At 46.5% G+C, this 25,879-nt stretch overlaps 1 protein-coding gene across 4 annotated transcripts in view; it reads left to right on the top strand.

Annotated features, from left to right (window-relative positions):
- The window catches only part of SLC6A13 (solute carrier family 6 member 13), a 64,845-nt gene that overhangs the window by 10,569 nt on the left and 28,397 nt on the right, over positions 1–25,879 (top strand). For 3 of the 4 annotated variants that reach the window (XM_006135436.5, XM_006135437.5, XM_075940898.2), the window contains exons 3-7: positions 3,656–3,790; positions 7,970–8,110; positions 8,823–8,907; positions 17,855–17,987; positions 25,248–25,382. In XM_006135436.5, the coding sequence (XP_006135498.2) occupies positions 3,656–3,790; positions 7,970–8,110; positions 8,823–8,907; positions 17,855–17,987; positions 25,248–25,382 (629 nt within the window). The remainder of the gene's footprint in view (positions 1–3,655; positions 3,791–7,969; positions 8,111–8,822; positions 8,908–17,854; positions 17,988–25,247; positions 25,383–25,879) is intronic. The other variant, XM_075940907.2, reaches the window with a different exon arrangement.

The following is a 25,879-nucleotide window of genomic DNA, read 5'->3' as shown; positions in this document are numbered from 1 at the left end:
AACCTCAAACTTCAGGAGCTGGATCCAGGCAAGTGGGAGGCCGGAACTGGCCCCCAGACCATAGTTCCCCACCACTGCCATAGAAGGACCAATCTACTGCTGCCCTAGCTTGGGCAGATTGGTAGCATTCCAGGAGAGCAGAAGTCATGGCTTTGCTGATTCAAGGCTGAATGAAATTCACTATAATTTGCAATAAAAAAAAATCCTCTGTTACTATATTGGCCTGACCTGGGGATGGAGGAAGGGGTTTAATAACAGCAGCTATTAGTGCACAGGAATGGTGTCAAACCTTGACCGAGCCCATCAGCATAGGAGGACCAGGCAGAGAAAGGGGGCTGCTGAGTTTTCCTGAGCGAGTTCACCTATTTAATTCAGCACAAATTACTTCTTTAGGGGAAGTGAATGTTAGCCAGATCCATTCTGGGGCCAATGATGTAAAATGGAGCACTTTCTATGCAAGCCATGGGATCGCTCCCGCACCCCAGAACCCTCGTCTGATATACAGGCTGCTCATGCAGCTCCCCAAGAGAGATCTTTAAAAAGTTTTTCTGGCCAAAATATTAATTTCCCTAAAACAGTTCCCACTCCAATATTCAGCAGGATGCCAGCTGCCTCTCAGATAGGGTTGAGGGTGGTGGTGTGGGAATAGCTGTATTGGAGTTGCAGCAGATTTGAAAACGAAGAGATTTTGTTAAGAAGCTTAATTCAGCTACATGGGTAGGAGAGAAAAGAACACTCCTAGGTTTGTTCCAGAGCTCCACTTGCATAGCTCTCCCAACAGGACACTGAGTGATGGTCACCAGAACCAATAATACACAAGCTAGCAGTACCGCAGCTTCAGTACTTTTGGTGGACCATTTAATGGAGGAGAGGTTGGGGCAGGGTGCTGTTACCTATCAACTATGGGGAGATGATTAAAGCTGGGTCTACACACAGGTATAATTGTGTTGGTTAGTGGTGTGATTTCTGTACTAATATGAATATACAAGTACACACCCCAGCCTCCCACTCTTGGTGAGGATACAGTTGTATCCCCCTGTAGTGCCCGATAAACTATTCCTGTGTGAGAAGGGGAATAAACTCTGCAGGAATTAACTATGTTGGTTGTAAGCACCTTTATACTGGTATAACTCTGTCCACGCTAGGCACGTGCACTGGTATAACTATACCAGCATTGTTAAAGTGGTACAATTTTGGTGTCTTGGCAAAAAGTAACTTAGATTCCCAGTAGTCTGGCACTGCAGGTTTCACTATCAAGAGAAAAACTGTTAAAATAAAATAAAACCACATGAGATTAGAGCTGACTGACAAATATTCCATACAAAAATTGTAATTGATTTAATTTTTTGTGATATGTTAATTGTAAATATTAATCAGGTTTTGTTATTTCTCATGGTTTTTTTTCAATTTTTGGAATAGTTTTTCAAAAAATTGTGGACAGTTTAGACACAAGATGTGTGTGTATTTTAAATCAAAATACAATATTTAAATAGCTTTAATTTATCTGAAAACAACAGTTGATTAATGAAAACTTTCAATTAAAATTCAGTGAAAATGATATTGGGCGTTTTTTGACAAGATTTCATTTGAAAAGTTTGGACCAGCTCTGCATAGTATTCCTCCTGTCCCCATGGACTTTGGCTCTGATCTTGCAAAGCCTTATGCATGTGCATAACTTCACTTATGAGACTAATGCCAGGGATTTCCATAGGGACTACTCATAAGTAATGTTACACATGGGTGCAAACTTTTGTAGGACCAAGGCCTTCCTAACACATTGATTTCTGACTGATCCATTAGCTCTAATCTCGACAGGCTCTGGACCTGATCCACTCTCATGGGTTTGCTTAGTCATTACACTGACATGTTCATTTGTATTGTTGTTGGAAAAGTATGGAATTTCTCAACCATACCCTGTCACTTTGGACTCTGCTGATCCTTGTAGCCTGACAGGTAACTAATTAGCATCTGATCCACACTGGTCTACTCATCTCCTGTTTATTTCTGCTATATATATTAACCTCTAGATTGGCCTTGGACCGTGGTGTCCAATACACTAGACACATGTGGCTATTTGGCCAGTTGAATGTGGTTATTTCACTATAAGGTTGCACACCACGGACATAGGAGTGTGGGTGATAATGGTTCATGGGTCAAACATGCCTCAAGAAGAGGGAAAAGAGGTATTTCATTATTAATTGTTAAATGCATCTATGAATTAGATGAGTTATGCAACGTGGCTGAGTTTGTTGACATAGGCACCCTAAAATTTTCCTTTCCTGTTTTTTTATAACATTAATTGAGCAACCCTGAGGATGCATTAACAAAGCAGGAAGGATAGACTAGTTCTGGGACCGTTCCCTTTAATTGCATATGGGAAGAATCAACTGCAGATATTATCCCAGAGTAATCCTAGGCCTGATTCATTTCTTACTTTTCTGATGTTCCCAAGAGCTCCCAATTTCACTGTAGTTAATGGGAGAATTGCCATGGACTCCAGCAGCAGCAGGACCAGGCTCCTAATGCGAGTGAAATACCTTTCCGTTCTTCTTTCCTTCCATTTGTACTTCTGCCTGTAATAAACTGCTAAAAAAAGTGAACAGAAACTCAAATTAGGTGGCATGGGAGCAGATTGAGTTTTTTCAATATCTGTACATTAGCATCACAAGTTGTACCAACTCCAAGCATTCAAAAATAAGATAATTATGAGACTTCTTTAAGGGTATGTCTAGACTGCATCCCTCTGTCTGCAAAAGAAAAAGGCTTTCTTTCGATCCTGTAAACCTCCTTGCAGGAGGCGTAAGGGATCTGTCGAAAAAGACTTTCTTTCTTGACAGATCTCCCTCTAGACGGCCGCTTTTTGCCGACAAAGTGCTGAGTCGGCACAATGCTTTGGCTATTTTTATGCAAATTAGGCACGGGATATTTAAATTCCTGCCTCATTTGAAATCTCGACCTGCCTAATCTGCATCCCTCTGCTGACAGAGGGATGTAGTCTAGACATACCCTAAAAGTGTGTGTGTGCATGTGTCTCATAGTTACATTCTGGTTTTTGAGCTCTTAGGTTCATGTTTAAGCTTTTCCCCCTACCACAGGAGCTAGAAACATTTCTATAAAAAGTGAAGCTGAGATTCTTATGTAATTACACGATTCCAGGCGCTAACTATCAAACTGAAATTGGGAGCACTGGTAACAAGTTCATGCACAGGCCACTTAAGCCTGTGTGAACACATGCAAAGTCTCTGCCCCTGCCCTGGAGAGCTTAAAGCTGATGTAACAACCACACTTATGTAATGTGATCTGGCCTCTTCACCAAAGACAGATTTTTATTTCCTGTGGCAGCTGGCAGGTTTGTCGTTATACCCCATCAGGTTTTAATGCCTCGTTCATGCTATGGTTGAAACTGTGCAAGCACTAATTGTGTTTGAACTGGATTATTGCTAGCACCCTTTCCTTGACAGCTTGATGAGGATTTTTTCCTTTACCTGTGTCTTCGAGGCCTGTGCACCTCACCCCCTATTGCCATCTGTGCCCCCTTTCACAGGGACCCTTTTTGGAGCAGTCTGTGTCCTGAGGGAATTTTTCAGTCCCTGGCCTACACTGTTCAATGGTCTAACATGTTTTCTTTTCCATGTACAATGCTTAAACCTGCCAGGTGCTTTCTTCATCCCCTACCTCATCTTCCTCTTCACCTGTGGGATCCCGGTGTTCTTCCTGGAGACAGCACTAGGGCAATACACCAGCCAGGGAGGGGTCACTGCCTGGCGGAAGCTCTGCCCTCTCTTTGAAGGTGAGTAGATGTCAGAGTGGGAGAATGAAGGGAAAATTAGTGCTGGGTGAGGAACTAGAGCTGGGACATTTATCCCTCCTAATAGAGACCCAGGTAAACCTCTCCCACTCTACCTATGGCTGCCATGAAAAATTGTATTTGCCTTCCCAGATCAGTTCATGATGTACCTCAGCTGGTATCCTGCTGCCTCTCGCGCCATCAATATGTGCAAAACCAACAAGGTGCCTTAAAGGCTAACAGCTCCTACTGGTTTTTGTATGTTACTGTTCCTGATGTCTGGTTTGTGTCCATTTATCCTTTGGCATGGAGACTGTTGGGTTTGGCCTATATAAATTGTAGAGGGGCATTGCTGGCACGTGATGGCATATCACATTAGTTGATACAGGCCTGGACACAAAAAGAGGGCCTTTAACTTCCCTGGACACTCAGAAATGGGGTTCAAAGTAGCCATCTTTCTACAAAAAGTCTTTAAAACCAGACTATGAAGAGAAACAGCAGAGTTGCAATTCATTTGCAAATTTAACACAATCCAGTTAGGACTAAATAAAGATTTTGATTATTTCACCACAAAGGCAATTGTCCCTCTCTAGGGCTTCACACCCTCCCATCAGCTGCTGGGATTGAATTGGCCTCATTAACTCTGGTGCCACAGGACTCCTCATAGTTTTTGCAGATACAGACTAATATGGCTGCTCCTCTGAGGCTTATCAATATATGATGATGCTTCAGCGGAAAGTGAGAGCCCTGCCCATAAGTCTAGACTCTCCCCTCACTCACCTGTTCGTTCATCCAAAGTGGTGCTGAAAAATATCTCTTGCCTTTCCTGCCACTCTGGTCATGTTCACCCTCCTTGTCAAATCATATCCCTGATTCTCTTCATTCCTGCACTTAGGTGTGAGTTGTGGCCATGGAATTTGCCCCCAGGCAAAATTGTGCTTCTATATCTAAACTTTCATTTAAATAATTTAAAACCTGCTGTAACCCTTATTATTGCAAAGAAAACCTAAAATATATGAACTTGTGTCTTCTTCCAGAGTTTGCAGACAGTCTGAAACAGTTCACACCTCTCAGAGCTATTATCTCAGTTTTCCTAATGTGGTGCTAACTCTCAACCCAAATATGACATAATTTTAGCATAACCATCCAATGGGGTGTTTATCCCTCAATCCCAAACCACATTCAATGGTTACTTAGGTACCAAAACCTTAACTATCTCCTATCAAGCTGTCAAAACCTCCAGTTTCTCCCCTGACAGCTTCTAAAGATCTAGTAGCATGCTGCTCATGTAAAAACTTCAAGCACATTGAAAACTAATAATGTGAGGCTGAGCAAAATCAAAACTCTGTGTGATCTTAGAATCACAGGACTGGTGGAAGGGGCCTCAAAGTCAGCTAGTCCAGTCCTCTGCACTGTGGCAGGTACTAAGTATTATCTAGACCATCCCTGAGAGTGTCTGTCTAACCTGCTCTTAAAAATCTCCAATGATGGAGATTCCACAACTTGTCTAAGCAATTTATTCCAATACTTAACCACCCTGACAACTAGGAATTTTTTCCTAATATCCAGCCTAAACCTCCCTTGCTGTGATTTAATCCCTTATTCTCAGAGGTTAAGGAGAACATTTTTTTCCCCCTCTTCCTTGTAATAACTTTTTAGGAAATTGAGAACGGTTATGTTTCCTTCTCAATCTTCTCTTTTCCAGACTAAACAAACCCAGTTTTTTCAATCTCTCCTCATACGCCATGTTTTCTAAACCTTTCATAATTCTTGTTTTTTTTTCTGGACTTCCTCCAATTTGTCCATATCTTTCCTGAAATGTGGCACCCAGAACTAGATTCAAATAGTCCAGTTGAGGAGAGTAGAGTGGAAGAATTATTTCTCGTGTCTTATTGACAACACATCTGCTAATACATCCCAGAATGAGGTTTGCTTTTTTTGCAACAGTTTTATATTGTTGACTCATATTGTTGACTCATATTTTGAGTAATAGTGAACTGAATGTCAGGAGGACCATTCCTCATTTCCATATTTAAAGATTTCCAAAAATCTTTCATGTTCCAAGTTCCCTGAAAGGTCCGCAAGATGTTCTGTCCAGGACACTATGTGCTGTGGAAAGCCAGGGAGATAGCTACAGATTTGATTGATTAGGACCCTTGGCTAGATGGATCGGTGGTGTAAATTTGTGTTTCTTTAGGTGAGTAGGTGTCTATTCCAACATACTGTACAAAGCTTTATTAACCAACAAATACATTATATGAAAACACAAAGAGTAGCTCAAACCTCCACGAGCATGGCTGTTCCCAGAACCCTTCTCGGAGGACTGCTTGGTCCGCTCATAGCTCCACATACCCAGAGGTGACAGTAAAATGGTGTGCTCCTAGTGCAACTGGCTGAGGTGCTTGGCATTGTTCCCTGTAAGCTATGTTCTTTTGCAGCCACCAGAAATTTAAGGCAGGCTGGGGGTGCATTCCCCTACCAGTCCAGGACTTCCACAGCTCTGAGCTCTAGGGCACCATTTAGAAAGGGCTGGGGGGCTGAAGCCCCCCACTCCCCAAGATTTGTATCGGGACACTGCTGGCTGCTGTTCCCCTTCCATCACTGTCAGGGAGTGAGAGGAAAGCACACAGCACCCCTGCATTGCTTTCCCTCCTGGCTGGTGCGGAGAGGAGGGAATGACCCACGCTGTGTGCTTTCCTCTCGCTCCCTGACTGTGATGGAAGGGGAGCAGCAAGCAGTGTCCTGGCTAGAATCTCAGGGGGGGGCGTCAGCCCTGCTGCCCTCAATAAACAGCACCCTTGTTCTTCACATTCCCCCCTACACATCAATATCATAGACCCCTGTCCTGAGCCTCCTCCCCCCTCCTCCCCGACATCCATCCTCTTGTTCTGGGCCCCTCCTCATGCCCACAACCCTGACTCCCATACCCTAGCCCACTGCCCTGAGCCCATCCTTGTGCCCCCAACTCTCTGCCCCAAGCCTCTCCTCCCACCCCCGAACCCTGACTCCTCCATTCCTTCACCCTCCCCGACCCTCTGTCCTGATCCTTTCTTTCCAACACTGACTTGTCCTTTCCTCCTACACACACCCAGCCTCTTGCTCTTAGCCACCCTCTCCTAGGACTGTGTGTATGATATAACAATATCTGTAAGAAATTTAAGTTACTTCCCTTCTACTCATACCCCAGGAAACCACACATTCTCCATTGCCTCCAGATGAAGTAATGAGTTACCTGCCTGCAGAGCCTGTTTAGCCTTTTCCCAGAAGAATCATCCCTTGCTAACAGGGTGCAGTATTTCAGAAAAACACTCCAGAGGCTGGAATGGCAGTAGCGTGGGGTGTCCTATACAGCTAGAACTTCACAGCCGTTCTCCTCCTGTGAGCCCCTTACAGAGATTCCTGCTGGCAGGTGTTGCTCTGAAATGCCTATAAGCAACACCCTCCATTTTTCCTCCTTGCTCTGCAAACACTCTTGCCTCATTCCCTAAAGTGCGTCCTGAGTGGAGTAGCTTATAAGAGACCATGGTTTACTTGAACCACGAACATCCCAGCAGCTGTGTCTGAATTGAAGGTATAGGAGACTGGCCGGTAGAGGGCCTCAAGGCATGCAGTGCTTTGCTTTTAGAGGTTGTTGACATCCAGTAGAGTTTTAAACATTATTCTGTTGCTTTGGCGTTTCTCTTTCCTCTGCTGGTAAAGTTTGGTTCCTGTGACTATCAAAGCACAATTCTGACCCTGCTGTACTCATGAGTCTCTACAGACTCTCGCTAGGGTTCTCTTGCCCCTCAGCAACATGGGAAGGGCAGTGATCATGAGGAAACCCTGACAGTTGCATCTCCTAAGTGGCAGTAGATCACAAACACTTTATATGGGAGTCGGTCTCCCAAGGAAGCTTCCTTCCACTGGCTGCCGTGACAACGTGGAAAGTAGTCTGGATAGCATGGGGGAGATGGAGATGGTGATGGTCGCCATGCCAATGTTCACACTGTAGCATGGGAATCCCCAAATAAGAGTCAAGAGGAGGTGGGCAAAGGGGGAGAGAACTGGGGCAGTAGGCACTATAGACGGAGGGGATTTGGAGGGTTGGGAGAGGCAGGGTGCTAGGGCAGGTTCTGGCCCTGAGGCTATTCCCACTCATGTTCCTCTCCTTGTTTACCAACACTGAGGCCCTTCTCTCTGCAGGAATAGGTTATGCCTCCCAGGTGATCGTCATACTCCTGAATTTCTATTACATTATCGTCCTGGCCTGGGCCTTGTTTTACCTCTTCAGTTCCTTCACCATAGACCTTCCATGGGGCAGCTGTGACCACGAGTGGAATACTGGTAACAATTCCCCTCTCTCTCCTCTCCCTCTCCAGCTTCCCCAGCAGTTCACAGGGAAAAATCTGCCATCTACAAACACCAACTAACCTGAGAAAGCAACACCCAGTTTGCTGTGGGGGAGGGACCAAGGCTGGCGTGAGTGGGGAAGAGGCCCGGTTTATTGCCTTTTTACCTGATGCAGCATCTGTTCTGTTCAAGTTTGTTCGATAAGCTGGGTCTCTTCTAGAACATGCCCTAAAATGCCAGCCACCAGCAGCTCCCACTGACTCCTGCCTGATCTGTGCAATAGATCAGCTCGTGTGTTAGGCTGGCTTCCTCATGCTGTTCCAACAAAGGATCTCAGTCCTGGAGGGGTTTCCCCTCTTCTGGCAGCTGTGGGGAGGGGAGGGAAATTCAGTCCTCTGATTCTTGTACTCTGTGTCCATAGTGGGGTCCCAGACCTACTTGGGAGGCCTCTACTCTCTTTGAAGGGAAAAGAGAAATTTAACTTATACGATTGGCCAAGCCTTGGTTTTTCCTCAGCATTACTTTAATAGGACCCCAACTCAGCCCTTGAAGGGACCTTTTGTTCTGAGCAACCACAGGGATTTTTAGAATATTTGTCTCCTTTTGAATATTATGCTACTGTATGGAAGGGGGTTCTGCAGTGTTTCCCAAGAGCTCAGCTATTGCAATTGTATCTTTGTTCTCTCTCCCTGGGCATGTCCTGCAGCGAACTGCGTGGAATTCCAGAAGGCAAACGCCTCTCAAAACGTGACGACTGAAAATGCCACCTCCCCTGTCATTGAGTTCTGGGAGTAAGTGAAAGGCTTGTATTTCTCTGACCCCTCTAGGAGTTACAATCCCTCTGCGATGATCCTCATCCCCACCAGGCAAGTCCTAGTGTATAGACTTCGGGGTTTTCACAAAAACCTCAAACTGCACAGCACCCGTGAGAACAACATGGGCCAAATGCTGCTCTTGATTACAGTTCTGTAAATGTAGAGAAACTTCACTGAAGTCAGTGGAATGCCTCTGGATTCACACAGGTGTACTTGGCAAGTATCCTGCCTTATCTTGTGGTATCCTGTCTTACTTATAAATTCCTTGTCTTTCCTGCAGTCTGACCCAAATGCTGCCTCCACATGAAGGCATTCTCACTGACTTCAGTGAGGTGTAGCAAATGGGTTATTGAGGTTAGAATTGGCTCTCTCTGAACAGACCTCATATTTACTGCTCTTCCTCCTTCCCCTGGTCCTGCTCATTCTCTGTTGCTCATTCTCTTCTTACATCTCTCTCTCTCTCTCTCTCCACACCTACCTACCTACCTACAAAACAACTACACTTCTCTTCCTACTGTTTCCCCCACATCCTCTTTCTTTTCAGCCTGCTTACTGTCACTCTTAGTACGAGCATACCCCTTCTCAGCATAGCCTCATGTGGTCACAGATTTTCAACCTAAATCTCTTCTTGATACATTGGGTCAAATTCATCCTGGGTATAAACTCCACTGACCTAGTGGAATTAAAGTAGGACATCAGTGGAGTTACACTAGGGATAAACTTGGCCCTTGTTTCCACTCTAGAGAGAAGCTGTACAGGCCTCAGGGTTACTTCGTAGAGTGTTTTTTGTAATTTCACCTAGGACTAGTATAACATGGAAACCGTTGGAAGTAAAGCTGGGAATGGGTTGAAGTCTGTGGCTATCCAAAGGGTAGCAGTCAAAACTCTCACCTTACAAGGCTGGGCCTCCTCAGTGTAACCCTCCTGCTAGGTGGAGCCAGCAGCAACCTGGGATGGGTTCAGTATCTAGGGGTTCACTTCCATCGGTACAACAGAAGCAGCTCGAGCCCCTACCCAGTAAAGAAAAGTTACACCCCCACCCTGGGCACATGTGAGAGGCAACAGTACCCCACTTGCAGGCACGGAGTCTGAGTATAGAAAAGAAGCATACTAAAAGGAGGAAGTAACTGTGTTAATCTGGGAAAACATCACAAACAAGGTTCATAAACATACATCATGAGCAAAAGGCCCACCCCCACGTAGGTTGGGCAGTGTCCCTTTCCCTTCAGGTTCTAAAGTCCAGCAAACCAAAAGTCCCTTTCACGTGCCTGACCTTTCTCAGCAGCCCACTCGTAGTTGTTATCCTTGGTCTGAGCCAGAGTTCAGAGGTATGTCTGGAGAGTTCACCTCCAATTATGGTTGGATGGGGGTTATAGAGGCACCTTACTCACTCCAGTGCTCTCCTCTCCCAGCCACTCCTGCTGGCCATTTGACAGCCAGTCCTGCTAGCCACCTGCTCACCATTCCTGCTGTCATCTCACACCTCTCCACAAATCACCCTGCTGGCTGTTCACTGGCCTCTGTCACCAGCCACCTGCTTGCTACTTCTGCTGCTGACTGTCTGCTCACAGCTCTCATTGCTCCGCACCACCAGCCACCTTGCTGGCCACTCACTGCACCTTTCCATCTAACCAGCTACTCATTCACTAATCACCTTCTTCTGCCACCTGCCTCTCTCCTGTGACCTCTGCACATCAGTTTCTTAATAATTTTCAGCTCTCTGCAGGCTGGGCAGAAACACAGTCGTACCACAATTGATTTAATCTTGGAGCATTTAGCATAACAAAGAGGCTCCTAATGAAGCCTGCTTAGCTCTTTGAATCGTGCGCGTGTGCGCGCATGCACAAGGGGCAAATTAAACCAGTCCAGGTAGGACCCTTGGGGGAAATTCCACACCTCCTGATTGGAACACCTGTCCCTACCCCTTCAACTTTCACAGGGCTCTGGCATTCAAGTCCCTGGCTTAAAGAAGTCCTTTCAACCAAGGGTAACCCCCTCATTTGGGACAGTTTGGCTGTGTCTACACTGGCGGCTTCTTGCGCCAGAAATACGCAAATGAGGCTAAAGCGTGGAATATTGCTGAGCCTCATTTGCATACCGAATGAGCCGCCATTTTTGCAGAAGAGGCTCTTGCACTAGAAGGAGCTGTCTACACTGCCCCTTCTTGTGCAAGAAAACCCGTCTTGCGCTATGCCACTACGCTGATTATTTTCAGGAATAACGGCATTGCGCAAGAGGGTTTTTCTTGCACAAGAAGGGGCAGTGTAGACAGCTCCTTCTAGTGCAAGAGCCTCTTCTGCAAAAATGGCGGCTCATTAGGTATGCAAATGAGGCTCAGCAATATTCCACGCTTTAGCCTCATTTGCGTATTTCTGGCGCAAGAAGCTGCCAGTGTAGACATAGCCTTTAAGCACAGTCCTGCTTCCCTATATTCAGAGGATAGCGCCAACATTGGTAATAACATTTTACTACCCTACACTCAGGACCAAAGCAATTTGTAACCCAACGCCAGCCAAAGTTGATTACTTTGAGCCACTGTGCTCTATCTGTGGGATATCTAAGCGGAGTAGGGGTGTTCATATAAATATAATTAGCTCCGGAAGCCTCCTCTCCTCCCTCCTGGCTGTCAAGGGAGCGTTCATTCAGTTCGTTGAGACTCTTACAACAATACATGAATTTGGGGGAGAAGCTACAAGAAACCCTGGTGCTGTAAGACTCAGTGCTGGTGATTCAACAGGTGGGACCCTCCCTTAGAGTCAGGACTTAGCCCAGCGTATTGGGCCTGGGCTCCGTGCTGCTGGAGGATGGTGATGTGGATAAGATGTAAAAACCAGGGCTTGTGATCATTGAAGATTTCACAGCCCTGGTGGGAGAGGGGGCTTGCTAGCCATGGAGTCTTGGCTTCAGTTCAGTCGGAGGAAACTCCCTTTGGCACATTGAGATGGCTGCAGTGTTCCTCTCTGCCTGTCCCAGGGGGTTGTGCAGAGCTGCGGTGTGCTTTTGAGCAGTAATATGTGGCAGCGTAGTGATGTTGATCTCTCTCATCTGTGCAGGGGGTGGTGTTTCTTTTTGGGAAGAAAGGTGCTGTATCGATGTGGTGTTAATAAGTAAAGAGCATTCACTCCAGCCATATTCAGCTTCTCTCCTTTTTTATGCTGCCTTTCAGCAGCTCTCCTTGTTTATCCCTCCCTCTTTTCTCTCCCTTGTGGCTTCTTTTGGGTTGTCACGAGTACAGCGTGAGCTGCAGGGCTGGCATTTCTTGGCCTGTTCTGCCTGGGGCTGGCAGCTTAAGAGACTGATGTTAAAATCAATGTTTTGGACAGTTATTTAGTATTGGGACAATAGCAGATGGGAACGGAAATTTCCTTTGTCCCAACTCCTGGGTCAGCCTCTGATGGAGGAGAGAAGCAGGCTCTGCTCTCCCTCACTGGGAAATGGAGGGTAGGGTCCGGGGAACAGGGTAGACCTTCGTTTGCAAGATATGAATCTGCATTGTATTTTGTGTCCTTCTGAGGCTCCCTTGAGCTGCACTTGTTGCCCCCTCCTTCTACAGTCCTATGCTCTGTTACTGTTACACTCTTGTACCCTGCCAGAAGCCTTTCATGCTGAGTGCCCTTGTGCCATTCGCTACTGCATGCATGTGTAACCCTTCTGCCGGGTGGAGCCAGCAGCAACCCAGGGCCAGGGTCGATATCCAGAGTTTCTTCTTCACCATACAACACAGACCCCCCACCGCCACCTCCCGTAACTTAGGGGGATTACATAGAAAGCTTGGATGCCCCAAGTGGCAATCCTTCCCCACTTGTAAGCACAGAAAAGAACCTTTTAATGAAAGGAGAGAAGTCACCGGACATTAATTAGGGAAAATGTCACAAGCAGGATTCTTAATCATAAACCTCTGAGGAGGAGACCCACCCCAGTGTGTGTGGGCCAGTGCCTTCTGCCTCAAGTTCTTGAGTTCTGCAATGAAAACTTCCCTTTCTGTGCCTTTCTCTGCTCCCTCACCATCTCCCACTCACAGTGGTTGTCCTTGGTCAGTGAGGACCCAGGGTTCAGAGTTGTATCTGTGTGTGAGTTCACCTCCCACCTGGGGAAGAAGGAACCTGGCTTGCTCCACCATCTGAGCACTTGCTCTGGCTGGCCGCTCCACCAGTTATGGCTTCTCTCTGCTGGTCGTAGTTCCACTTGCCAGACATTTGTTGTCTCACCCGCTACTTGTTCCCCAGCCAGCTGTCAATCACCTTCTGTTACCACTTGCCTCTCTGCTGTGCTCTCTGCACATCAGTCTTAGTGCCTTTAGCTCTTAGCAGGTTGGGCAGAAACATGGCCCCATCACAACTGATTTCAGCTCTGACTGAGCATTTATAACAGGGGTTCTCACCCCTGTTGGGACACCCTTGGGGGGGTTACAAGGTTACTACATGGGCGCAGTCATGACCTCTCCGCCTTCAGCCCGAATCCAGCTTTGCTGCCAGCATTTATAATGGTGTTCAATAGATAAAAAAGTGTTTTTAATGTATAAAGGGGGAGGGTTGCCCTCAGGGACTTGAAGTCACCAGTGCAAGAGTTTGAAAACCAGTGATTTAAAATGAGAAAGAGGTTCCTAATGGAGCCTGTTTAGCTATATATGGACCAGTGGGAAGGAACAGGTTAAACCAGACCAGGAACCTTGAGGACAGGACCGAGGCATCTTTTTTGGGTTAGGGCCACTGACCCACAGAAAAATCAGTCGGGGGCCACGCACAAGTGAGAAGCAAAAAGAAGCAATAAATAAATCAATAAATCCTCACTGAACCTCAGGGGCCAGATCCAGGCAAGTCCAGGAACGCATGCAACTCCTGGGCCTTAGGTTCCCTACCCCCGCCTTAGGGAGAGTCCACGCCTCCTAGCTGGGACACTTGTCCCATCCTTCTTACTTTCACAGGGCTCTGGCATTTGAGCCCCTGGCTTAACAAGGTCCTTTCAACTGACCCCCTCATTTGGGACCGGTTAAGCACAGTTCTGCTCCCATTGATTCATACAATAAAGACAGCAGCATTGGTAACCACATTTCACTACCCTTGCACTCAGTGCTAAAGTGATCTGTAACCCAACACCAGCCACAGTTGATAACTTTGAGCAACAGTGCTCTATCTGCTGGCATCTGAGCAGAATAGGTGTGTTCATGTAAATACAATTGGCTCCTGAAGTCTCTCCCCCCTCCCGCTGCCTTCAGCTATCTGTTAGGGGACAGTTCATTCAGACCCTGTGTACACATGCAAGAGGCATCCATTTTGTTGGTGCCAAGAAAATAGGTGAGACAGTGAAATATCAGAAAGAGAGGGGGGATTTTCCCTGGACATTGTGAGATCTGACCTTTGTGCAGGGCTGTTGAGCAGGTATTCTCTTGGGGTATGTCTACACTAGCCCTCTAGATCGATCCATTATCTAGAGAGAGGGTAAGGTCCCATGGGAAGCAAGACTGAAGGGAAAAACAACTGAGGAGAGTTGGAAGTATTTCAAAGGGACGTTGTTAAGGGCCCAAAAGCAAACAATTCCGCTGTGTAGGAAAGATAGAAAATATGGCAAAAGACCAGCTTGGCTTAACAAGGAGATCTTGCATGATCTCAAAATTAAAAAGGAGTCATATAAAAAATGGAAACTAGGACAACTAACAAAGGATGAATATAGGCAAGCAACACGGGAATGCAGGGGCAAGATTAGAAAGGCAAAGGCACAAAATGAGATCAAACTAGCTACAGGCATAAAGGGAAACAAGAAGACCTTTTATAAATACATTAAAAGCAAGAGGAAGACCAAGGACAGGGTAGGCCCACTGCTTAGCGAGGAGGGAGAAGCAGTAACAGGGAACTTGGAAATGGCGGAGATGCTCAATGACTTCTTTGTTTCGGTCTTCACCGAGAAGTCTGCAGGTGTGCCTAACGTAGTGAATACAAGCAGAGAGAGGGTAAGTTTAGAAGATAGGATACACAAAGAACAAGTTAAAAATCACTTAGGAAAGTTAGATGTCAGCAAGTCACCAGGTCCTGATGAAATGCATCCCAGGATACTCAAGGAGCTGATAGAGGAGGTATCTGAGCCTTTAGCTATGATCTTTGAAAAATCATGGCAGACAGGGGAGATTCCAGAAGACTGGAAAAGGGCAAATATTGTGCCCATCTATAAAAAGGGGAATAAGAACAACCCAGGAAATTATAGACCGGTCAGTTTAACGTCTGTCCCAGGGAAGATAATGGAGCAGGTAATTAAGGAAATCGTATGCAAACACTTGGAAAGTAATAAAGTGATAGGGAATAGCCAGCATGGGTTTGTGAAGAACAAGTCATGTCAAACTAATCTGATAGCTTTCTTTGATAAGATAACGAGCCTTGTGGATAAGGGAGAAGCGGTGGATGTCATATACCTAGACTTTAGTAAGGCATTTGATACAGTCTCGCATGATATTCTTATTGATAAACTAGGCAAATATAACTTAGATAGGGCCACGATAAGGTGGGTGCATAATTGGCTGGATAACCGTAGTCAGAGAGTTGTTGTTAACGGTTCTAAATCCTGCTGGAAAGGGATAACAAGTGGAGTTCCTCAAGGGTCTGTTTTGGGACCCGTACTGTTCAATATCTTCATCAATGATGTAGATATTGGGATAGAGAGTACTCTTATTAAGTTTGCAGATGATACCAAACTGGGTGGGGTTGCAACTTCTTTGGAGGATAGGGACATAATTCAAAATGACCTTAGCAAGTTAGAGAAATGGTCAGAGGTAAACAGGATGAGGTTTAATAAAGAGAAATGCAAAGTGCTCCACTTAGGAAGGAACAATCAGTTCCATACATACAAGATGGGAAGCGACTGTCTAGGAAGGAGCATGGCAGAAAGGGATCTAGGGGTCATAGTGGACCACAAGTTGAATATGAGTCAACAGTGTGATGCTGTTGCAAAAAAAGCAAATATGATTCTAGGTTGTATCAACAGGTGTGTTGTAAGCAAAACTCGTGAAGTCATTCTGCCGCTCTACTCTGCACTAGTTAGGCCTCAGCTGGAGTACTGTGTCCAGTTCTGGGCGCCACATTTCAAGAAAGATGTGGAGAAATTGGAAAGGGTACAGAGAAGAGCGACAAGAATGATTAAAGGTCTACAGAACATGACCTATGAAGCCAGGCTTCATGAACTGGGCTTGTTTAGTTTGGAAAAAAGAAGATTAAGGGGGGACATGATAGCGGTTTTCAAATATCTAAAAGGGTGTCACAAGGAGGAAGGCGAAAATTTGTTCCTCTTGGTTTCTGAGGACAGGACAAGGAGTAATGGGCTTAAAGTGCAGCAGGGGAGGTTTAGATTGGACATTAGGAAAAAATTCCTAACTGTCAGGGTGGTCAAATATTGGAATAAATTGCCAAGGGAGGTGGTGGAATCTCCCTCTCTGGAGATATTTAAGAACAGGTTAGATAGACATCTGTCAGGGATGGTGTAGACGGAGCTTGATCCTGCCTTGAGGGCGGGGGGCTGGACTCGATGACCTCTCGAGGTCCCTTCCAGTCCTATTATTCTATGATTCTATGATTCTATGATCTAGGGAGGCTAATGAGGGCGACCGAAATTGTAAATGAAGTGCGGGATTTAAATATCCCGTGCTTGATTTGCATATTCCTGGCCGATCACCATTTTAGAAATTGACTAGCCCAAAGTAACTGTCCACATCTACACACAGCAGTGAAACGGGATTCCGAAGTAAAGCCCTAACTTGAATTAGCTGGTAAACCTCATTGCAGGAGGAATACCAGCTAATTTGAGTTAAGGCTTTATTTTGGAATCCCATTTCACTGCCATGTGTAGACGCGGGCAATTATTTCGGGCTAGTCAATTTCTAAAAATGGCGACCGGCCGGGAACATGCAAATCAAGCGCGGGATATTTAAATCCTGCGCTTCATTTGCAATTTCAGTCACCCTCATTAGCCTCCCTAGATTGATCTAGGGGGCCAGTGGAGATGTACCCTTGGTTCCTGGCTGATGGGGCAGTGGAACAGGAAAGGGTGTAAGTGCAGCAGCACCCTTGCTGGATTTTTGGTGTTCTGGGAGGTGCATCTATTAGACGCTGTATGAGGCAGCAGGAAAGGGCACACGTGCATCCTCTTTCTCTAGTCGTTGGGGCTCTTTTTCTAATAGCTTGTAGTACCTTGGCCCATCTTTTAATCTCTGGGAGTGGGGACAATGTTGGGGGTGGGGGGGGGGTGCAACTTCCATTCTCCAGCTGCTAGGGCAGCACAGCTGGGAAAGAGTCACAGAGGCTGCAGCATGGACGCTGCTATGTAGTTGGCATCCTCAGTGATTTCCATTATTCACGTGCTTTGCCGTGTGGTCTTCTACAATCCTGGGCATGGCATGTGCTGCCTTGCAGCTTTGGCCCTAAAGGGGACACTGTTCATACCGTGGGATCCCACCCTGTGCCCTACTACCTAGTGGGTAACTCCCAATGGAGGGACTATAGAGAATGGGGTTGGTCCTCACATAGCATCCACCAGCCAGTTTAAAACACTTCTGAGTGGTAAAGGATCTTATGATTTGTAGTGCAGCATCTGTGTTCAGTGGCCATTTTATGCTAGGTGCTGTACATTCATGGAATAGAGAATTCCTCTCTGAAAGGCTCTGCAGTCTAAATAGAGAAGACAAAGGGGGAGGGTCATTCAGCCAGCAGGTCAGTGACAGAGCTGGGGACGAGACCAGGTCTCCTGCGCTCTAAGCTGGGACCCTGCCCAACAAGCCTTTCATTTCTGGGAGGGAAACAGCTGATGAATATCCTCTGTCCTTTCCTGAAGTGCACAGCTCAGGGCTAGGGCTTATTCTGCCTTATCTGCAAGGCATCACCAGGGGAGCGCGAGGACCTGACAGCTGAACTCAGCAAGACCCTGTGTCCGTTTGCCTCCCCAGGAGGAGAGTGTTAAAGATTTCCGCTGGCATACAGCACCTGGGGAGCCTGCGCTGGGAGCTGGCTCTTTGCCTCCTGCTCGCCTGGATCATCTGCTACTTCTGCATTTGGAAAGGCGTCAAGTCCACAGGCAAGGTGAGTGCCTGGCTCAGGTCTGGCCTCTGTCTTCACGGCAATCTGACGTGCTAGAGCTCCTGAGCTGAAACCCAGCTCTCCCACACCCCAGGAGAACTGGCAGCGCCATCTCAAGCTGGGCAAGCCCCACATGGTTTTGCCCCCAAAGAGGGTTATCAACTGGACCCTGCAAGTGGATTCACAGGGGATGGGAACAGGTGGGTTTCTATAAATTTGAACCTCCAAGAAAAACACTGCTTTCTGGACCCCTCTTCCCAAGAGGACTCCCTTTACCATCCCAAGCTACCTCATCACCCTAGAAAATCGTGGGACCCCTTATCAAAAATGTCTGCAAGGGTGGCCCAGTGCTCTTCACACATTCCCACTCCTTCAGGCCAGGTCCTCAAGGAGCCTACACTGTCTCTGTTCTTCATCAGGGTCTTCAGGAGAAGCCACAAGGCATGGGGTAGAGGTTGTCCCATAACCTTACAGGGGCTTTCTTATGTGGGGGCATGTATATGTACGAGATGTGCCAGGCACCACTTAGACAGGCAGACCGATTAGGGAAAACCATCCCTCTCCAGCTAGCAGCTGGGGTTCAGAGTAGCCTCCAAATCCTTCACATGGTAGCTCAGAAACCTCTGCAGGGCCAAAGGGTCCTCTCTGCCTCAGGGCCAAAGAAATTTTCCATCTCCTGCCCTTGATCTTCCCCCAGAAAACTCTACCCTTGCATGAGTTATGGAACTGGGGAGACTGCCAGTGAATTTATTCCTGGGGTAACACAGCTCCAGCGTATTCCTTTCAATTAAGATGTCACCTACTTGCTCACCTACTTCCTGACAGAATTATTTGAGAGTTATTTGCTAACCTGGACATGATAAGAAAGCCCAAGGTGTTTGACTGTTTGTATGACATTTTGATTTAACGAACCTCTAGTATGATACTACATTTAAAAAAACTCCAATCTTCTGAAGAAGCAGGCTGTGCCCACGAAAGCTCATGATACCATCTACATGTTTTGTTAGTCTATAAAGTGCTACCAGACCATTTGTTGTTGTTTTTAAAGTTTATCCTATACAGACTAATTCGGCTTCCCCCTGAAGCTTCATAAAATTAACGTGCAGTGTAATTGTAGTCATGTCGATCCCAAGATATTAGAAAGACAAGGTGAGTGAGGTAATATCTTTTATTGGAGCGTCTTCTGTGGGTGAGTCAGGTTTTCAAGTCATACAGAGTCCTCCTCTGCACAGCTTTAAAACTTGCCTCTCTCAACAACAGTGGTTGGTCCAATAAAATATATTACCTCGCCCACCTTGTTTTATAAAATTAACATAGCACACATTCAGTGGATTGAAAGGTGGCTATCTGATGAGTCTCAAAATGCAAACGTTAAATGGGGAATCACAGTTGAGTGGGTGTGTGTCTAGTGCAGTCCTGCAGGAATCCATCCCGATTCATATGCTATTTAACAGATATATCAACGAACTGGAAGGAAATTTAAAATCGTGACGGATAATGTTTGCAGATAACACACAGCTTGGGGGCAGGGGAAATGAAGAGGATGGGTCACTAATGCAAAGTGATCTGGATCACGTGGTAAACTAGGCAAACAGTGTGATTTGAATATATCTACATGTAGATGTATACAATGGAACACAGACTGTAGGCCAGATTTTCAGGCTGGAAATGCGATCCTGGGACTCTGGGAGAGAATTTAGGGTTGTGGTGGATAAGCATCTGAACGTGAGCTACCATTGCAATGCTGTGGCCAAAAAGGCTAATGTGATCCTGCCGTGCATAAACAAAGGAAGCTTGATTTCAAAAAGATTCTTTTGCCTCTGTATTTGACACGGGTGCGACCATTGCTATAATACTGTGTCCTGTTTTGGTGACCACAATTCAGTAAAGAGGCTATTAAATTGGAGAGGATACAGAGAAGAGCCACAAGAATAATTCGGGTGTTAGAAAACATGCCTTAGTGTGATGGACTCCAAGAACTCAATCTATTTAGCTTACCAAAGAGAAGGTTAAGGGTTACCTGAATTAGTTTCTCTAGATACATACCTACATGGGGAACAGATAATTGATAATGGGCCCCTCAATTTAGCAGAGAAGAGTATAACATGATGCAATGGCTGGAAATTGAAGCTAGATTAAAGTCAGCCTGGAATTTAAGGGATCAATATTTACAGTATAATGAGGGTAATCAGTCATTGGAAAAATTTATCAAGGATCAGGATGGAGTCTCTCACCTGGTGGTTGACTGTAAATGCTGCAAGCCAGAGGGCAGGGAGCAAGAAATTTGGGCGCTCCCCTCCCCACCCTCATCAGGGCCTGGGGGCGGGAGAAGCTTGCGAAATCTCCGCCTGTCCTGCCCCCGCCTTGCAAGGGGTGTGCAGCGCTAATAAGTGGCGCATCCTCCTTGCAGGGTGGGAGGGGACTTTGCATGCTCCTCCCGCCCTCAAGCACTGATTGACCTGGGGGCGGGGGCTGTGTGCGAAGTCTCCTCCTTCCCTGTAAGGGGTGCGGTGCTTAGAGTCAACCACCAGCTGCTGCTCAGCTGGTGGGTGATTCTAAGTGCTGTGCTCCTTTGCAGAATGGGGGCACGGAGCAAGAGACTTTCCATGCTTCTCCTCCTCCAGGCCTTGACTGACCTGAGGATGGGGGGGAGTACACAAAATTTCCTCCCACTGCCAGGGGTGCGGGCACCTACAGGGAACCGCCAGCTGTTCAGAACAGCTGGTGGTTCTTTCGGGGTGGGGGGGGAGGGATGCAAAGAGGTCACAGGCTCCCCCACCCCCAGACCAATCAGAATCTGGTGGGTGGGGAAGCATGGAAGTGTCCTGGCCCCACTCCTTCTGGGGTGGCCTGGGGCCACCTCAAAAATTTCTGAGGTGGCCTCCTCTCAAAAATTATTACCCACCCTTGGGTTAGGCAGACACCTGTCAGGGATGATCTAGACAGTGCTTGGTCCTGCCATGAGGGCAGGGGGCTGGACTCGATGACCTCTCAAGGTTTCTTCCAGTTCTAGTGTTCTGTGATTCTAAGACACACGAGTACACATCTTCTCGGAGAAGATTGTCACAGATGGAATCACTTTGTAGAGGCACATGGCTCTGGCTCAACACAGCCATGTATGTGATTGACCAGCGTATGACAGAAGAAGGTTTCTGATCCCAGCAAGGTTTCCAGCAACATGGTTAGTGTTAACAATGCTCAAGAAATAAAAGGACTGTGCCTGAGCCAAGCATCGATTAATACCTTATTCGACCCAGATGTTCATGTTGCTGGATACAAGCTTGGCATTCTTAAATAGTAGAAAATGTTCTCCAAATTGTGACCTCCAGTTACACAGCAGACACTCGCAAGCATTAAATGAAAAGCTTAAAAGACAAAGCCCATGCAAACTGCAAAGCAGATACACAATGAAGCCTGACTCATCTGTCGTGGGCACTTGGGCAACACCAGTTTATGGGCTTAGAATAATATTTGGACCTTGAACTTATAAAACTGGTGCAATCCCTAGATGCAAATGGGAATATGAAGGCTGATACTCCCACAGAAAACTTTTCCTTTTATTCTACCCCACTTCTCACCACACACTGCATGCTCTGATCACCTGAATCAGGTGGTAGGTCACATGGTAAATATAGGGGTAATCATTAGGCCTGCCGACAGTGTGGGGGGAAAAGAGGGCTGTTGCCTTGGGGGCCAATGATTCAAAGGGTCTCGCTGCTCCTGGGCACCAATGCTGCTACTGTGGCAGCAGCGACAGCTGGAGCCTTGGGCCCTTTAAATTGTTACTGGAGCCCCATGCTGTATGCTCTGTGTGGCTCAGAGCGCGCGCGTGGGGGGGGAGGGGGGGGGAGGGGCACGGAGGACTAGCTACTCTGGCCCCACCCCTTCTGCCAGAAGCCCCACCACTTCTGGAAGCACAGAGCCAGCCCCCCCCACACCTTACCCAGGGGCCCACGGAGGCTGTCGGCTCCCCTGATAATCATTAAAATGATGACCTGCAGACTGGGCCAGCCTCATAGCTGTTTAGCACAAGCTGAGCATGAGATTAAAATAGTGTCAGGGTCATGAGAGATTAGAAGGATTCATTGGAGTTGTAACCATCATCAATGACATCATAGTATTTCCTTGTTAGAGATGACCAAGTGTCTTTTTATAGTGGGAGTGCTGATGATGTATTTGGTGTTTGTTACTGCTTCAAGCCGGGAGCTCACCAGCAGCTCCAGCACCACTGGAGGTGACAGAGAAAAAGATGTGCACCTTACTTAGGAAAATGCATGATTTGCATTCCACCAGGAGTTGTTTTGGCCTTTGTTTTAGAGCAGATCCAGCTAATGTCACTGTGGTAGAGGACATGAGAACTTCCACCTAATCTGGCAGAAAAAGGGACAATTCCTGTATAAGAAATATGGCAGAATATGCAGACCATAGATGTGTTGTGAGTTATTTGGCGCAGGGACCTGCTTTTTATTAAATGTGTGTAGAATATCTAAGAATGATGGAGACCCAGTGTGGGATGCAGCCTCTACATCACTGCAATACAGATGATTGATGTTCCCAATGAAAGAAAAGAAATGCTGTGGTTTTCCTCCCCCGATCCTAGCAAAACTCTATAAAGTAGACCAGTTTAAGAAGGGAATTGGTCTAGTGAAAGGCTTGTCACTATCAAAGACTTCCATGCCCCAGAAGAACAGTATGCACAAATGGGAAAATATATGTATATATGATGTACGTGTATAATTGTATTTGTGTAAAATCTACTTCATCAGCATATATTATGATTGAATCTTACTACTGACTGCTTGGATCAGTCTAGAAGAAACCACTCATTGGGTCAGCATCCTAGTTACAGACCGTGTCTTCATTTGTAGAGGGACAATGGCCAAATCGTGTATTCCCCAAGAAAATACACCCCGATTGCTGACACTGGCACTAAAACCTAGGCCAAGACTAATAATGGCATGTGTATGCAGGTGCACTGAATATTCCAACAAACAGAAGGAGATTAGAGGCAGCTGAGATAGAAGGATGAACTAATGAAACAAGTAATACTGGCTGCTGGATGGCATGACAGTAGAAAGAAAATGATTTCACATCATCATGCAATACAGGCACCATAGAAAAGAACTTTCACTCTTGCATGGAATATCCTTTAAGATTGAAACAAGTTATCCTATTGCATTCAGACTAAATATGCTGAGCTGAAACCTCACTAGGCATGTTGCCAAAGAAAAATCCAGAGACTTTGACATATTCTTTTGTCCTAGTATATGTCAACCAACTTGTCTCAAGATGTCTGATATTCCTTAAAAATATATAGTAAATGCAGGAGTGAATGAAATGCCAACAAAACCATGTCAGCCCATGGGCACTGATTCGTTGATGTGGAACAATGTAGACTACAGTACAGTATCTCATTGTTGTGGATTACTATAGCAATTAGTCTGAACAATCCCCAAAGTACCAGAATAATCCAGATTATAGTTGCAAGACATAGAATACCTGAAAGGATTAGACTGACATTGGACTCCAGCATTCCTCAAAGGAATGCAACTACTTTGCCAAAGTAAGGGCTTTCAAACATATCTAAGTCTATCTTATTCATAAAGCAGCAAGGCCAAGTAGTACGCCTTATGATATATAAAACCAAGTATAATGGCAAAGACCTCTGTTTTGTTCTTCCTGAGTGTTAGAACACCCTTGTCAGCAGCTCTGTCACTTGGTCCGGATGTGGCTGGGATGGTTGTGTTCAGCATTGCTCTTTATGTGGGAACAGCTGAAAGATAAAGTTGTGTGTCAGCCAAATGCCAGCTGCTAGTCTCAGGGCTGAATGTTGGTGCAGCAATACAAGGGAGACAGGATGGTGGCCACTGGAAGCCCCTTACTCTTAAACAGGCAAATATTGAAAGACCATCTCATGTTCACACCCTGAATGCATGCAAACATTAATTCAACAGTTGTTTGCTTCAGATGCCACAAAACCATCAAGTGTTCTGAACTTGCTAACTGTATCCTTGACCTAGCATTGATAGATCAGAATCCCCTGCTGACCCTGGGCTCTGTGCCACGCTTTGAAATGTTGCGCGAAGCCCGGAGTCAGCTGGGGACTGATCACAGGCTTTGTGCAGCGTTTCTTCAGAACCTGGGGTCAGCTGACCCCAGGCTCCTTGTGGTATTCCCCAGAACCCGGGATCAGCGGGGGACTCCCCAGCTGAACTCAGGCTCTGCTCACTTTGAAATGCTATGCTGGAGCCCAAGATCAGCTGGGGACTCCCAGCTGACTCTGGGTTCCATGGAAATGCCACAGGGAGCCCGGGTTCTGCTAGGGAGTCCCTAGCTGACCCTGGGCTCCATGTGGTGCTGCCCCTTTGAAATGCTGCCGTTGCGTTTCAAAGGGGCAGCGCCGTATGGAGCCCGGAATCAGCTCTATGTGGCGCTACCACTTTGAAATGCTGAGGTGCCCGGTAATGGGCTCCATACGGTGTCGCTACTTTGAAGTACCCTGTTCCCCCCCCCCTTTGTTGCCTCTAGCTGATAGAGGCAGTAAGGGGAGTGGGGGGAATCAACTAGTCGATTTGACTGTTCGATAAGCATTTGCTTATCAGAAGGTCAACTAATCCTTAACATCCTTAGTCAGTATTACTTCAAAACAGAGTTGAAATGGCCCATTCTTTGTTGCTAGGTTGCATTTGCCTCGTACAATAAAACTTATTATTACTGACGATTCCTTGATAGCTCAAGGACTGCCTTGTCATAAAGGGAGATGTATCAGGACAAGTTGCTGTTATTTGCACATGTAACCCACACACCTACTGGGTGTGGCTCACTGTGCCATGTAGTGGCACTTAGGGGAGGGAGGAAGGGAGAAGGATGGCGGGGGGAGAGAGAGTTAGATTAGGTTAGATTAATTAGATATCTCGATCAATGGAGTCATACCCTGACAGGCTAGCTGAAGACCAGGCTGGTGCTTAGATTCCTACCAGAGTAGAGAATGATTCCCTAATTACAGCTATAATGGCCACATCGTGACCTTACTAATGACTCAATAAAAAGTGAATTGCTTTCTATTCTGCTTTAAGGAAGATTTGAAACATAATAACCCTGACACTTCCCTGCCCCTATTTTGCTGATCCTGTCTCATCCTTGCCTTTCTAACTTGCTCTTGCACTTTGCTTCCATTGTGGCAAGGTTTCATTGATGTCCTTGGTTTCTGGCCTTTTCCCCAGGCTGCCCTCTCACACTTGCTCTGTTTTCTTCTCCTGCCAGGTGGTGTATTTCACTGCCACATTCCCTTATCTCATGCTGGTCGTTCTGCTGATCAGGGGAATCTCTCTGCCGGGGGCTTTCCAGGGGGTCCAGTTCTACCTTTACCCAGACCTCACTCGTCTCATGGACCCTCAGGTAAGATGGGAAGGAGGACTGATTGGCTGAGCTGTGGTTGGGCGCGTGCATGTGTTTGTATTTCTCTTCCTCTTCCTCATCCATCCAATTCCTTTCTCGCTCCCATTCTTCTCCCTTATTCTTTCTCCACTCCATCACTTACTCTTTGCCTTTTCCTGTTTCTCTTTCATTCACTCTTCTTTTGCATCCTTCACCTCTTGCCTTTCCCCCTGCAAGCATAATGCACATTGGCATTCATGAGCATTCAGGTGATTCCATCAGGGTCCCCAGCTGAACTGGTTTTACTCTGTTTTCACCAGCAGAGCCCCTAAAATCCCAAAGCCCTTTCTCTCCAGGCTGGTGTAGGCTGCAGACACTACTGATGAGGGGCCACTAAAGTTCTTAGCTACTTGGTGAAACCAGTCAATCACCTCCGTTTTCTGGAGACACTCCATTTAAAACTCTACTCCTCTCCTGGGCCAGATTGGGAGACTAGGGAGGCCCCAGGACCAGAGACA

This window comes from Pelodiscus sinensis, chromosome 1 (assembly GCF_052426305.1).
Source record: "Pelodiscus sinensis isolate ZL-2025 chromosome 1, ASM5242630v1, whole genome shotgun sequence".
Classification (NCBI taxonomy): Eukaryota; Metazoa; Chordata; order Testudines; family Trionychidae; genus Pelodiscus; species Pelodiscus sinensis.
Note: the sequence above shows the minus strand (reverse complement) of the source record. Positions and strands in the feature narration are given on the sequence as shown.